Consider the following 15,886-nt stretch of genomic DNA (forward strand, 5'->3'; position numbering starts at 1 on the left):
CTTTTCTTCTATCGGTCTTTGCTGTTTTTCGCTGCCTCTTTCCATCTTGCTCGTTTTGCATCTCGCTCTCTAATTTAACCGTTCTTCTTCTTACTGTCTTCAGGATGTGTGGAAGTAATTAAAATGTCCTTTCTCGCAGGCTTGTGATAAATGAACTTGGCTGTCAGGGAACGCCTCCCACTACATCACAGATTTTTCTTTCTTACATTTGATTTCTGTGTCACGGTTCAGAGAATCTGCTTCATTAGTCTTCACGGTTGCTCTGTGGGCTCAGATGGATGCATAACAGCAAATGCAAGAGTAGAGAACACACATCAAGGACAGCAAAAAAAAAAAAAAAAAGAAGTCGGGGTTAAGCAACCGAGTCAGACGTGCTGCTTTCAATTAAACTGCAGGGAGGGATTTCCTCGAGTGTTCTCTGTGAAGAAGGCAAACACGGAAACTTAAATAAATTGTCATCGACACTGTTTGGAAGTCTCCTGTCTTATGACACTTGAAGAAACCTGCAAGAGGAAGTAAATTGCTCAGATTAGCATGAGCCAAACCAAACTTCCCTACACTGTTCAACATATAGTCATTTGGCAAACGCTTTCATCCAGAGCAACTTACAAGTGAGGTACAAGGTAAAGGCAGAGTAAACAGAAGCCTAAGGACCACTACTGGAGGTAGACACGTCCCTGTGCATCTAAACTGCAACACAGACATGTTGTTGTGTGGTTAAATGTAACTGGATTTCTATAAACACAATGAGAACATGAACGTTAAAAATGTTGATACTGACCATATGAAACTCTAACGTCAAACCTGCTCCACCTCCTTGTGACTTGTTTTACATGAACAAATGTTGGATTTCAATCATTCAAATAATAAGTTGCATCCGAACATATTCATATGCTGTTAACGTGAATGATGCTTCCTTAATTCTATCTTCTTCCTGTTTATTCTGATGTATTCAGCTCCTAAGATTTCCCATAAAAAGTAGGCGATGGGATAAAAACCTCTGCTGATGCCAGTTGGTTTAAAATATGGAGTAAATTTGAATCAAACACTGGAAACAAACAACAAGTCAAATGTAATCAGGGTGGGATCCCCACACAAATGTATTGTTATTGCAGTTAGGTTGTATAGAAACTTCATTTTCAGATTGATTATTGTTCTACAAACTTAATGGGGGCAAAAGTTCACTCAAACACGTGTATATTAAAGAACAGCAGAACATACATTGACCATCTTTAAGCATCTTTTCGCTCAGCGTCTGCATCGCTGGTCGCAGCTTTATTAATTCAGAGGATGGTGAATTATTAGGGCTTCTATCTTCCTGCAGCAACGCTCACAATCAGTCTGATAACTGAGGTTTACACTCGTGTCTTTACCCAGCAGTGTTCATGATTGCCGTGATTCTGTGTGAAGGTTTTTCAGCCGCCTCCTCCTGGGGCTCATGATCCCACTGAGACCAGCGGTGTGGAGAAATGCTTTGAAAAGTGAAGTCTCTATCAGGCCAGACTTTTATCATGTCTGTTTTTTAATTAGAACTTTTGTCTGGTGAATTAATGACTGCTCACAGCCTGTAGGCTTCTTCCTGTAATTAATCCATACTGTGGATAAGGAAACCAGTCGCTGTTGGGTCGCACTAATCAATATTTACAGGCACGGCCGTGTTGAGAAGCACTGAGGATGAACTTGGTTTGATTTGAGGAGGGTTGAATCGAAAAGATATGAAGAAGCACAGTCGTTATTGCTGAGGAAACTATTCAGATGGTATTGGACAGATAAAGAAAACAAGTGGCTTTGCAGCTGTTTCAGTGACACAGCGTGAAACTGAGTTGTAATAGCTATTGATTCACTCGTCTGGTAACTACTGTACTTATGGAAAGAGGGAGAATGACAACTGTGAGGGGCGTCTGCACAGAGGTCATAGGATTAGGGGTGCAGAGGGAGGGGACTGACACCGTTTCCACTGTTGTCACACATACTAGTGGCTCCTACTGAGTATTTCATTCCCTGTTTATGCAGCATTTTGTGACACTTTTCACAACAGTTGCTGGAGGTTGGACTGACCTCAGGAGGAACAGCTGCCAGAGGGGAAATGAGGAAAGTCATCTAATGGGCCTGTTAATGGATACCACTCTTCATAACTATTAAATTTACTGCAACCCACCAACTACCTCCAATTAGTCATGAAGTTTATCTGACCTGGACCTGCTCGGCCTGCAGGTCACGAGTCGACCCACGCAGAGTGCCTGATTAAAATAACTCTCTCTGTACTGGATGGATTTGGAGCCTCTGTTGTTGGTTTGCAGCATTTGTTTGAGACTCATCTGCATTAATATTTGCAGAAGATGCTTATAGATTGTTTTTAACTGTTCCCATTCAGTAATGTAGGTGTTGAGGCTAAAACAGACCTAAGAGGTATTTCAGATTAGACGTTTGCAGGGAATGATGTCCCAGCTATCCCCATTATTTAACCTTCCATCCATCATCTTCATGTTGTGTTAAAACTGAACAGAGGAAATGGTGAAACTTTATTTTACAAAGACCCCAAACAACTCCCTGTCACCACATTTCACCTCGCTCTCATTCTCATCGCTTTGAGTTTCCTGCCAGGAGGTCGAAAACAGAACACGTGAGAAGAGTAAAATTCAGAGAAGGGTACTCTGCCCCCTCAGTTATTACCACACTGACATTTTCTGAACTTTGAAGGTTTTTTTATGACCCAACTCTCCTGGACCGCTTCGTCTCTTTCAGGTTTAGGGTTTTTTTGGGAGGGGGGTGATGAATCATTCTCAAAGTGGTTTTCCAGATCAGAACAGGAGAGAGTCACCAGGAGAAAAGATACCTCGAGGGTGAAACCTGAGTCAGAGTTGAAACATTTAGCAGAGAGCTTTATTCAGAGTGACTTATAGTAAGTGCAACAGTAGGAAAATGTCACTTTATATGAACCTTATGAGCTGCTCTGGGCTGCTCTGTTCACCCTGAATAACGCCTGGATAAGACCTATCAACAAGGCGTCCTCAGCTGGATATATAGTTTGGATATTTGCAGGTGTGATCAAGGAATGCAAACACACACAGACAGCGTTTGGGAAGTGAGACGTTCAGCAGCATCGAGATACGAGCTCCAACTGTCACACTACTAAAGATATTTTTGGTTTTAAAGGGCAAAGACCACGTCTAAAGTCTACATTTCACCAGCAAACATTCCCTGCTGTGACACATTCAGGGTGCTTAGTTTTGCAGGGCAGGACAGTTCTGAGCCGCCTGAACCAAAACTGTCAGCTTTTTAACTGTTCTTGCTTTTGCAATGCAAATCACATGCTCTAAATACGGGACTCAAACATCAGGTCCCCGGAGTCTGATTCAGAGGAACTCGTTTAAATCGAGTTGTTTGAGTTACTATCGCTACTCATCAGGGAACAACAACTAATTTTTATTTACCTACAAGCGGAGTCATTTATTTAACACCAGGAGCAATTAGTGCAACAATCTGAGAAATGTGCTTTGTTGTGTGAACACTGGCATTATAAGCGATAAATGGATGCACACAGAGATGCTGAACGGGTGTTAGATTAATTTCTACCATGAAATGGCACAACGCTTGGTCTTCAATAGGTTCAAGTCATATTAAACCAATTAAACTTCCCATTGTTAGAATAACTTCATCTGGCAGCAGGTCAGGTGTGCAACACATCGTCTTATGTTACCTCCCACACTGAAATGATTAGTCTGCGCTATATTCATTTTGTAATACCATCGGCACTTTACACCGGGGTGATTTCCTGCCTTCTGCCCAGTGCATGCTGGGTTAAGCTTCATCTTTGCCGTGAGTGAAAATGATTGAGTGAGAATGTTTTCCTGGAACTAATGAGTTTGCTTAATGAGGCAGCTTGTTGATGACATGGTTCGAAGCTGAGCTGTTTTTCCTGTAACTGGTTAATATGGAGTCATCTGAACTGTGCTGTTTGCTTTGTAAATGCAAATAAAGTCTAGATGACGATGTCTGTTGACCTTAGACCTGATCTATTCAGAGAGACTGTGGATGTGTATATATATATATATATATTTGTAATATTTATACAGCAGATCTTTTTGTGATGTATTGTTTATCAAGGTAGACTAACATGTTGTCCTCAAACCGAAGCCATTGGCCAGGTCTCCATTAAGAAAAGAGGGATTTTACCAGCTTCAGTAGATGCTAAATAAATCCTATTTTCACTCTCATGATGCTCATACATGTAGTTCGATTTGAGTCCAACTGTTTTCAAGACTGTCAGTCTTGGTTTTTCAGTCCTGCAGGAGCTCTTTTGCAAACCTTGAAATAATCTAAATCACTTTGAACGATTGTGGTATCAGGCTGGAACATAACTAAACTGAAGAGGTGAAGTGGTCTGAAGACTTTCTGAAGGCTCTGCAGACTCTTGGTCTTGTCATTTCAGATAGAGAATTGATGCAGGTTCTTAGCATTTCACATTGACTTCAAATTACTACTGCACTACTGCACTGGCTTTTTTTGAAAATATGTTTGAACTGTTTATTTCATCCGACCTTTTCAAGCAGCCTTTGTTTGGGAACTGCTGCACATAGATAATCCATCACAATAGACATGATTCTGTACACAGTACACTTATCAAATTACCTCGTATTTACAGCAGCATTAATGCACAACAATGATGTAACGCTGACAAAAACAAATGAAGGCGCAGTATAACTTGTGACGGATTTACTAAGTGAAGCCATTTTTAAGTTTCACAGCACGCTAGAGGAAATTAAAGCAAACTGTGACGTTAGAAACGCATTGTGAAAGCAGGGCTATGAAGACAGTGTGTGTTGAAAGTGTTTCTACATTGCAACTGGAACAATGTTCACACTGATTAAATCTACAGAGAATTAATTTAATTCAATATTGGCTCAAATCACAGCACAGCTAGGTTGTGCAAATATTAGGAATCACAGGCTAACTGGCCTCTAAATATTTGCAGTCTGCCTGAGAAGCACCACACAGATTCCTATGTCGTGAGAATCTAAATGAAATCCGAGACACTTTCTGGGGCCAGTGGTCTACCTGCCAATTTTGAGGGACTGCACAGGAGAGATTTGTGTGACACTGATGGATCGAGATAAGTGCTGGCTTTTCTGCTGAGCCTGCGTCCCCCACAGTGCCTTGCTCAAAGTGGCTCTGGAGAAATTGATGAGAAACTGTGGCTGGCGAGAAGCTCTGCAAATTGCTTTCAAGTCTTTCCACTTGTGTTGTTCCAGTGCTTGGGCTCAAAGAGAGGGAATTTCTTTTTCAGCTGATTTCTGGAGAGAACTGATGACAGACACACTTGCAGCAGGGTGGATAGAAACACAATGAGAACAGACTGTAGATGTAAATCTAAGTCGTGCTATTTGAACGTGTGCTATAGGGATACATTAATAATACTCATACTGCAAATATACAGTGTCCTATAGATAATGTGTGCCTGTAGATAAGAGATGTGTTCAAAGTCACAGTACAGTCGGGTACTGCACAGATGAATAGCTTTTAACCAAGCTTATAAAAGAGAAAAGACAAGCAGAGAGCAAGAACTGTTGGTTTTATATGAAACTTTAACCAGTGGGCGGTTCCATCCAAAGACAAAACCCACCATCAAACTATCGAAAATCAAGGCGCAGCGATACTCAAGGGCTTCACACCCCGTCACAAACCAGTGTAACAAAAGGAGTCTTAACTTCACTGATAACGTAGCTGCACTGTTATTTTCAGAAGGACTTTAAGATTCATGGATTCACAGGTGATTTGTGTTTGAGGAGGTTTTTGAAAGTGCGAATATCAGAAATTCAAACTTCATGATACTGTTACGCAATAGTTCCACTAGACTGAGGGGCTAAGACTGACTGACACATACAGAAACAGTAGTGGGGAACAAAACAGTGACAGGTATTAAAAGTGAATGGAGAAGAACCTGAAAGATTGTGATGATGAGATGAAACAGCTCCAGAGAAGAAGGAGTGTAGGAGCAGAGAGTGGCAGTAGGAGTCAGTCAGGACTCGGAACAAGCCAGCTGTCAGTGCTAATAGACAGAGAAGGATGGAGGGAGGGGAAAAAAGCAAGAGATGTTCAGGCCAAGCAACCTGTCACCAGCTATAACTGAGCATAACGCCTTGTCTGGATGTCAGAAAAAGAAACTTCTCAGGCACATTGAGGGAGAGTCTGAGAGCAGTAGATACTGAATGAATAGAAGAGATACTGTCCAGTTAGAGATGACGGCTTCAGTCGGTTCTGCTGAGGATAAGTCAGCTTGGAAAGAAGTCAGCGTCATGGCTCTGTTTGAAGTGCGAAGTTCTGTTTCAGCCTCACTGTTTGGTTGTTTTTACGGGTCACGGATATAAACCCACAGGACCTTCACACATCAGCATGATGAAAACTACAAAGACGTTTGAATGGGTGCAGCTTTGAACAGTAATTGGCGAGACTGAAGGTTCAGATCAGCCCAGTTGTCATTAGCGGAAATGCTAGAAGAAGATGCTGCAGGTCCGACGGGGGCCCTGAAGTAAACAATGGTTTGTTACATGTGGGTCTTAGTTCCATTTCTTTCATGACTTTGTTCTGTGAGTTATAGCTGAGATTTCTCTCTCCGTTGAACCTCCTACTCTGAGCCTGGTTCTGTTGGAGATTTCTGCCATTAAAGAGAGTTATTCCTCCCCGCTGTCGCCTGCTGCTTTCTCTACGAGGAGGAGGAGATTGTGATTTGGTGCTACATAAAAAAATGGAATTAAACTCACATCAAAATCAAGAGTCTGTTTCCTGTTGCAGTAAATGCAATGAAGAAGTTGAACAACTTAATGATGAAATGAAACGTCCGTCAGACTTTTGGTTCTCTCCACACAGACAACATCATTAGAGGACGAACTTCTGCTGGGACACCAGACACAAACCTGTCATCTCTGCCTTCTAAGAAGTGTTGTTGTCCACCTCGTTTGTATGAACCACTTACAGCTGCTGTTTGCTCATTCAGCAAACAACACAAGCATTATTCTGCTCAGGACTCAAACTGAGCCAAATAATATGAACTAACTGAACTAATATGCTGAGAAACATTAGTGGTTTCTGTTTCAGTGAAAGCATGTGTACCTAGAGCAGACTGACGGGTCAGTGGAGAACGTGTTGGCTGGATGCTGATCGACAGATTGCCCCGGCTGTTTTTATGTCACCTATTAGATCATGAGATATAATCGTCATCACTGAGTCATGCATGTAAAAGTAGAGTCTTCAGCAGGTGAAAAAACCAAAGTAAACATGTTCAGAAACATGCCTGAAGCCTCCATAACCACCTCTGACAAAGATCTGGTGTTCATTAACTTCCACAGACAGATTTCATCCTGAGATTTGAACTGTCAGATTTTAAAATCTCCGTCAGTGTCGAGTAATGAGTCACTTGAGTCAAGTCCAGATTCATAAAACTGTATGTGTTACATCTTCTAAGCTCCTGTTGACGTCTGCACAGTTCAGAGCTCCTCTCTTACAACATATATTTGAATCTTTGTGTTTGTGTGTTATTACTTTTCCTCTAGATATCCGCGGTCTGCAAGGTTTCTTGGACCAGACGTCCCGCCAGGGCGTGGACGTGGCCTTGCAGAGAGTGGACAGGAACATCAGTAAAGTCTTCACCAACCTCTTCACCACCATGAGGACTGAGGAGCTCAACCGATACAGAGACACCCTACGCAGAGCCATCCTCCTGCTGAGCCCACACGGAGCGCACACATTCATCCAGCAGGTCAGTGCCGTTCGCTCCACTGGTTAACATACATGTTTACAGCGAGGCTACGGGTGGGGGGGCCACAAATGGAACATTACAGGTTTTCACAAACAGCAGTGTGCTGTAATATGTGGTGTGTGAGCATGTTGTGTTTAGAAAAATGGAACAAGTCGCTATAGAAGCATGAAGACTTTACTATCAGGAACAAGTGACGTGTAAATGGACAGAGATGAATGATACAGAGCGAAGAAGTGAGTGTGTGAAGGGATGAAAACAACAAATGTTGTGTAAGAAGATCAAGTGTGTGTCACACAAACTGGATCAGTGACCACGTGTACATCTTTGGTGTGTGCGTGGAAGAGAGGGGGATTGTGTGTGTGCATACCCAGGTGTAAACGGCCACCTGGAGTGACAGATGGAGCTGGTTGGTACAAACACACACACACAGAAGCTTGTTCGAGGGGATGCTGAGTTTCGCTCAATATTTATTACCTGTTTCATTTTTCATCATGGCTCCTGTTCGTGGATCAAACTGGTGCTTTTACTCGTTAACAGGCCCTGAGACCCTGTCTGTGCAAACTGTACAAACACAAAGAGGCTGAATTTACAATTTGTACTGGTCATCAGAGACGTAACTAACCAGTAAACATGTCTTTCACCATCACTGTGATGAATTAGTGGGATGTGAATGCATGTAGTAAATAATAGCACCAAGAGTAGTTCAGGTTGAATGGGAAATTAGAACATTCACAACAACAAAACAAGTTTGAAAGTTGTTAAATGTAAATATCAGCAGTGACTGAGTCAACAGAGACATGAGAATGATGTAAATCAACAATATGTTTGAACGTCTCTGAATGAATTATTATGTATACTGAGAAAGTGAAGTATTAGAAATCAGACATGTTTTTAATGATCTGTGAGACTGAGCAGGAGAAAACACAAAAATAGAGAATGATTACTATGTATGTATGTATGAGTGTGTCTGCGTGCATCTGATTACATATTAACAAGGCCTGTTACTGTTAGTGTGACCTCAGAGTGAGAGCGGGAGATTTCCCTCCACTGACGGCAGCAGCAGCAAAAAGCTTTTTTGTGTTCAGGGACTTGTATTCCTTGGTGTGTGTGTGTGTGTGTGTGTGTGTGTGTGTGTGTGTGTGTGTGTGTGTGTGTGTGTGTGTGAGTGTGCACTTTCTGATTTATTTAGCTGCTGTGTTGTGGTGTGTGTGACTCATCCTCTGCTGTACTCGGCGACCTCTGACCTCACTCACACACACACGCAGCTCTTGCCTCATTCATACTGACATCCTGAGCTTCCTTCTTACAAATCTCTACGCAGCAGTAGCGTGTGTGTGTGTGTGTGTGTGTGTGTGTGTGTGTGTGTGTGTGTGTGTGTGACTGCCAGTCAAGTTGCGTTGTCATGACAATGACTTTAAGTATTAATGCGGCTCCACTTTCTTTGTCCAACTTCCAGGAACACACAGTGTTTTTTATACGTTAATTAACCCAGCTGTGCACACACACACACACACACACACACACACACACACACACACACTCAAACACACTCATATACAGAGGTGTACAGATGTTCACACATCTCCCAGCAACGTTTGAACACATGTTCACGACTTCTATGCAACAACAATAACAAGTAACAGCTGGTGAAAGAATAAACATCACATGTACAACGCTTGATGTTAAAGGGTTATTTCACTGTAAAACAAATGAAGAAGAAGAAACAGGAAACAAAACAACCAACACATTGTTAGAAACATTTAGTTTTTCATTAAAAGACTTCATGCAACACGGGTTTTATCAGATAGCACGTCTGCCCACAGCTCCGGTCCACACTTTTCATTTAAATTACACTGTTCTCCTCTCAACCCTTCATGTTTAGTTATGTTCATTCACTTTGAATACAGTAAAAGGAAGTGAGCACGTGCAGCTTGTTGACTCTTAAATGTTCCATCGCCACTGAACGTCTCACATCGTGTCCTCATGGCTCCACACCTGTATTCCTCCCACATGTCAGTCAGAGCAGTGGTCACAGGAAGGAGGTCAGTCTGTTGTCAAAGCCCTCTGTCGTCTTCTCAGTGGTCGGCGTCCACGCTGTCTTTTTAACAGCAGGCGGGGGTGACGCTTTTACCAGCCTCCTATACTCTGATCTCTGGGTGTCGAGAGGGGGAGCGGGAGGAAGAATAGAAGAAAAAAGTGAGTCACAATTATCGCAGCAGGAAGCTTCTTGTCTGACAGCTGTCAGTGTTAAAAATGGCCGTCTTCTTTCTTTTTCGTCTTCTTCTCAGAATTAAACTGGATTTTGGACTCTGACCAACGAACAGAGTCAATGAGTGGTTAGAAAATAACCTCAGAATAGGAATGAATGTAAAGATGACGGTCAAGCCTGTTAACGTGCTATTTAAACTAATGTACATATATTATTGTTTTAATGGTCTTTATTGATGGACTGAGAGCTGGAGAAGAGATCACAACTGGAAAATACACAATGACTCAGAGTCGGGTTTGGTTTTAGGGTTCAGTTCAAAGTCAGGTTTAGGTTCGGGAAGCGTTTGACATTGTGCTGTGTGTGTGTGTGTGTGTGCGTGCACTTTTCCCAGTAATGCATGTCTAATGGTGTTAATGTCCACATTGTTTGACTGCAAGAGCCCATAAGAGTGGGAGGCTTTAGCACAGAAATGCTAATAGCTTCTGTGTGTATGTGCGCTGACACGGAGACGTTCATTAGCACCCGGACATAACGGCGTAGGACGGTGAGATCAAGCTGAATGAAAGTTGCACTCTTCAATAATGTCACAGAGACGTGTTAAAAGCTTTGACACACACACACACACACACACACACACACACACACACACACACACACACACACACACACACAGCAACAATAACAAAACCCATGAGTCTCACTGCCACAACTCGCTGTTACTTTCTTTTAAATCTTTTTTCAAGGCCTGATTTGAACTCTATAGTAGATCTAAATTAGTTTATACTTATATATATATATACTTATACTTTAACTTTTATTCAGTGCAGCTATAGGCAACGTGCACTTTCTGTGCACAGCTTCAAATACAACATGCTGGCTGCCACTAGCTGTTGACACACGTGTTGTAAATGTGCTAAAATCCAGCTTAGTCTGAAAGTTGAACAACCTGATGGACTTAGTGGCCCCCGTACAGAAGCTAAACCCACCTCAGACCACATCCTCTGGCGCCCCCCCCAGGACAAACATGTGATGATGTGGTTTCCAGACTTTTAATTGTGGTTTCTGTCTCTGTTCGAGTCCCTGCGTGAGTCACAGTCGGCTGCCAGTTGACTGTGTGAATCATTATCCACTGAGTGTAAATCCAAGCAGGGAAATTAGCACCAGCCACACACCTGCAGCTGCTGGTTGCTGTGCGCATGTGTGCACGTGTGTTTAGTGTGCCATCAATCACTGATTTCTCCCTTTCCTTTTCTTGCCCCATCATTCCTTCCTTAGCTCATCTCATCTCCTTTATTCCTCTCCTACTCCCTGCTCACCTCTCCTGAGCCAAGTGTTGTTTCTAAATGGTGTGTGTGTGTGTGTGTGTGTGTGTGTGTGTGTGTGTGTGAGAGAGAAAGAGAGAGAGAGAAGTGTGTGTGTATAAATAGGAGGAGGAGTGAAGTTTAGATTGGGAGGCGGGATGGAGTTCTCGGTCGCCAGAGGAGACAGATTGATTGACAGGATCCTATCAAGCTGCTGAGCAGTGATGGGTGACACCTGCACACCGTGTGTGTGTGTGTGTGTGTGTGTGTGTGTGCGTGTGTGTTGTAAATGTCCTCGGGGCAAAAACCCTCCAACAGCAAATTGAAAATGACCTCAATAAACACAAACACAACCCCCCCCCCACCCCCACACACACACACACACTCTTGTTCATGCACCCTGTTAAAGGAACAGTCTGTGTTTTTCCAACAACCTGCTCAGCAGTGTTTGCATTGTTCCTGTGGTTCGAGCTACAGGGCACGAACACATATTTACTCGTCAACATACAGAGTTTATGTCTGTGTTATGAAAAATGAGACAGTGACCTCTGACCCACTGATGTCGGTTCAGGGTACAGCGACATGTCTGGGGGGCTCTACCATCATCATATCAAGAGACTGTGCAGCGAGGCGATATAATAGAGGCTGAGAGCGGACTCTATTGTTCTTTACTGCTGTTTATGGTCTGTATCAGCTGTGCTGTAGTCATTCAGTCTATTCTGTAAATAGGTTCTTTGACTAATGACAGAATGAATCTGTCCACCTGCACGACCTGATTTCCTGCATGTAATTTGATTTTACTGATACAAGCCTCGTTGCTTATCGAGTACCCACTACATATAATCTTATAAACATCCTGTGGTGAAGTCACCTGTAGCCTCGACTCATGGTTCAGTTGAGCAGCCGCTCGTTCTCGTCCTGTGATCGGATGCAGTTTGTTTGTTGACCTTGTTCTTAGGTCACCATGAGACACTTGATGAAAATGTGAAATGCAAAAAATCACTGTATAAAGATATTTTAGTCAGTAGATCGTCCTCATGGCTTCTTCTTCTTTTTCTTATGGCTATTTTGAAAATCTTTGTATCAGATTTCTCTTTTTAAGTGGGATCTCGTCTGAGTCCATAGCTGCATGCATGGAACCTTTGATGCTGATGTCTGTGTGAAGGAGGGTTGTTCAGCCTGTTGGCGCTGCCTCTGAACCTTGCAGAACATAATGAATAAAGCTGCTGTCGTGTGCTTGTGTTACAATACTACAGTTTGTAAATGTTGTTCCTGAATGAATAAATCAGAAAACAAAGCTGCACACTGACAGATAAATTACAGAGGGTCCTTTATATACAATCAAAATGGCAATTTCCAGAAGTATGTGATTGTAGCCTTTTTCTTTTACTTATACTGTTAAATGCATTTATTTTCCATGAAAGTTATAAATCACCCTTTTCCATCACTGACCTTTTATTATTCTGATTATAGCTTTCACATCTTATTGTTGCCTCATAAACACGTTTGTTCTTAACTGACGTTGAGTTTAAAAAAAAGAGATTTTCTAAGTCCATGAGACACTTTCACCACGGTAATAAGACGCTGAGTTTTAGAAGAGCTGGAACACACAGAGTTCAGGACCAGAACACAGATACTGTAGATCAGTCCTGAACACGACTTGGATGTAAATGCGGCCCATCTGTTGGGCTTGTAAATTCATTGGATTAGAAGGCAGTAAAAGACAAGGTTGCCAGTCCCAAATGGCATCATCACAGTTTTCCAGCGTCTTTTTTAATCACTGTTAATCACACGGATTTGTCTCCCATCAAGTGAGCCCCCATGGGTCGAAAGAAGGACGGCATCGCTAATGAAGCGAGGGAGGAGGACAGAAGAACAAAACTCTGTCTCCACAGGAAACAAAACATGGGAGGTGAAATGAAAAACATGACAGTGGGTTCAACTTCAGCAGAGCGAAAAGGAAGGAAATAAGAGGAGACACAAATACAAGTCTGATCAGAGCCTCGATAAGAAGGAAGAGGAAAAGGATCACTTCTAAAACCCACAGGAGCAAACCTTCATAAAGAATCAGTAATCAGTGGGGTCGGTGCGTCAGAGGGAACGAGACAAGTATTAATGTGAAAGGTGGAGGTTTGCAGGAGATTCAGGAAGTCAGATTTAAACAGGCTGGATGGATCGGTTCCAAATTTCCATCAGTAACCGATGACACAACTTCGTGCTTCATCTCCTGAGCTTTTATTGAAAGTTACTGAAAACCTGCATGAACAACACTGCATTAACAAACACTTACCTTTGAAGTGCATCACTGATTCATCACCGCCGTTCACATCCTGCTGTTCCGACACAGCTGGAATGTGTTGTTCAAGTTCAGCCGAGAGACGAAAACTGGAGCGATCCAAACGGGAGCTGTGCGACATCGGCCTCATGAGTGGTCCAGCCCATCCAGAAGGTGGCAGTAAGTCTGTTGTTAAACTAATTTAAGTGCTTTATATTAACAGTTTCCTTACATGTTCTACAACAACTCACTGATTTAACTTGTTAGATTATTTTCTGTTCAGCACTTGCAGCTTTTTAAAGCTCTGTCTTTAAAATTTTGAGCTGATCCGTTTTCCATCTGTTTACTTTCTGTGCTGTTGAACTAATTTGCCTGTAGGTAAAAATAAAGTTTCATTATAAGTGAGAAGAAAACAGGACAAGAGGGCAGAGAGAGATTTGAGATGCAAAAAACACAGGGAGTTGTCATCGTCGGTGCTGGATCATAATTGATCTGACCCACAGCACCTTTCTGCTATAATTGGAGCACTTAGTGTAAATTCTCCGGCTGCTATCTAATTGCCTGGAAGCCGGCGGAGGTGGAGAATACTTGACAAGCATTAGCGCTGATTGGAGATCACCACCGGGGATGTCACATGTGGGGGGTCGGGTCAGCGCCTTCATACAATCTCTGATTAGAGAGCAGAAGGTGACCTCAGTCAGACAAGCCACTCCTACAGGAGCTTCCAATTTGGGTTTTTGTTTTAAAACAGTTCCTAAAGCAGGACGGCGCCAGATGTTTCTGTTGGATTTGAAATAAGAAAGTACAGTGATGCAGACGTTGAGGGAGGTTGGAAACTGGAATCAACATAAAACCTCCACCCACATGAGGTGCTAATGTTTATCCCACATCCTTGACATGAGTCTGTAATTACTGAAGCACTAATAAGTTTCTGAAGTGTTGGTGAGACCGGGTGTAAAGTGGTGTATGTCTGACAGATGTACAGGCTGCGTTAAAACAACATATCCTAGATTAACTCACGATGTATAAAAATAATATTTATCAAATACACACGTTGTGACCAGAGTTTAAAAATCACCACAGAGAGGAGGGAAGTGGTAAAAAGGAAAAACACCTCATCACAACCTAGAAACCAGTGTACAGCAGCAGAAACAAAGCTGACAGGGAATTTGTTCTTGCCCCTCCCTGTTCACACCAGCGGATTTAATCCTGTTTCTAATCTCCACAATCATCAGATCTACTTTTTGCTCTAAAAGTAACAACACCTCGCTGCCAAAATACTGCTGAGACAACCTCCAGGATGCCCGGTGTTCGCGGCCGCCTCCCGTTGTAAGGGCATTCGTGTGGCAATCTTCTCTTGGCAGTAATACGAGATGGATGAGAGATGGATGGGAGATGGGCTGACGTGTCATTTGTCACAGAGCGCGAGGTGGCGGTGGGTGTGGAGGGCTGCTGTCATTTGTTTGGCTGGTGGACAGCATGGCTGATAAAGCAGCCGTCTGACAGGGCTAATCTGATACCAGCCCAGAGAGCCAAGGAAACAACGCAGCGCCCAGGGCCGAGAAACGTTCAGGAATAATATCAGATCTTTCTTTTGTCAGTGCACGAACTGTAAACACGCTCCTGTGCAGCAACAGGAGCTGAATCTTCAAACCAGCAGAGAGGATGGACCTCAAGAGGGGGAACTGTGGGAACTGGGCCAGGGATGACGTGGCAGCACAGCAAAGAGGCACAGGAGTGGTTTGTCCAATCATCAGGCTGCAACAACAAGACGTTCAACAGATCATGTTTGTGTCAGTGTCGCTGAAAACATCAGCTGTATCATCAGTACTAGAACTGGGGAGAATCTAAGCACCGCTACAGTGTGCAGGTACTGTAGTTACATATAACACGGTGAGATAACTCGACCAGTCATGTATTGTTATCATTAACCTAAAGCCATTGGACATAGTCAGTAAAACCATTTGGAAAGTCCCGAAGAAGGAAACCACTGGTGTAACAGACGTTAAACAGGTAGAATAAGGAAGACAACAGCACTCGACGACAGAAACATCAGCAACAACCTGCTGAGGGCAGGAATGAAGGAATCACAGATGTACAAAAGTACAGAGACTGCACCAGAAGAACAGGAAGGAATTTACCAAAACGTACAGAAATGAGCCTCAAGAATTCTGGGACCATGTTTTATGGACTGACGAGACAGAGATGAGCTTTTACCACAGTGATGGAAAGAATAAAGTTTGGAGGTGACGCCGTGGCTGTTCAGGCTACAGCAAAAATAAAGGAACTGGCTTCACTGTTCCAATACTTTTGGAGGGGAGTGTATATCTGACCTAAGTGTTTCA

General features: G+C 42.9%; 1 protein-coding gene across 1 annotated transcript in view; it reads left to right on the forward strand.

The window, feature by feature from the left end:
- The window catches only part of grid1b (glutamate receptor, ionotropic, delta 1b), a 364,356-nt gene that overhangs the window by 250,217 nt on the left and 98,253 nt on the right, over window positions 1-15,886 (forward strand). The window contains exon 4 of the mRNA XM_026350750.1: window positions 7,551-7,756. Coding sequence (XP_026206535.1) covers window positions 7,551-7,756 — 206 coding nt within the window. The remainder of the gene's footprint in view (window positions 1-7,550; window positions 7,757-15,886) is intronic.

Source organism: Anabas testudineus, chromosome 19 (genome assembly GCF_900324465.2).
Source record: "Anabas testudineus chromosome 19, fAnaTes1.2, whole genome shotgun sequence".
NCBI lineage: Eukaryota > Metazoa > Chordata > Actinopteri > Anabantiformes > Anabantidae > Anabas > Anabas testudineus.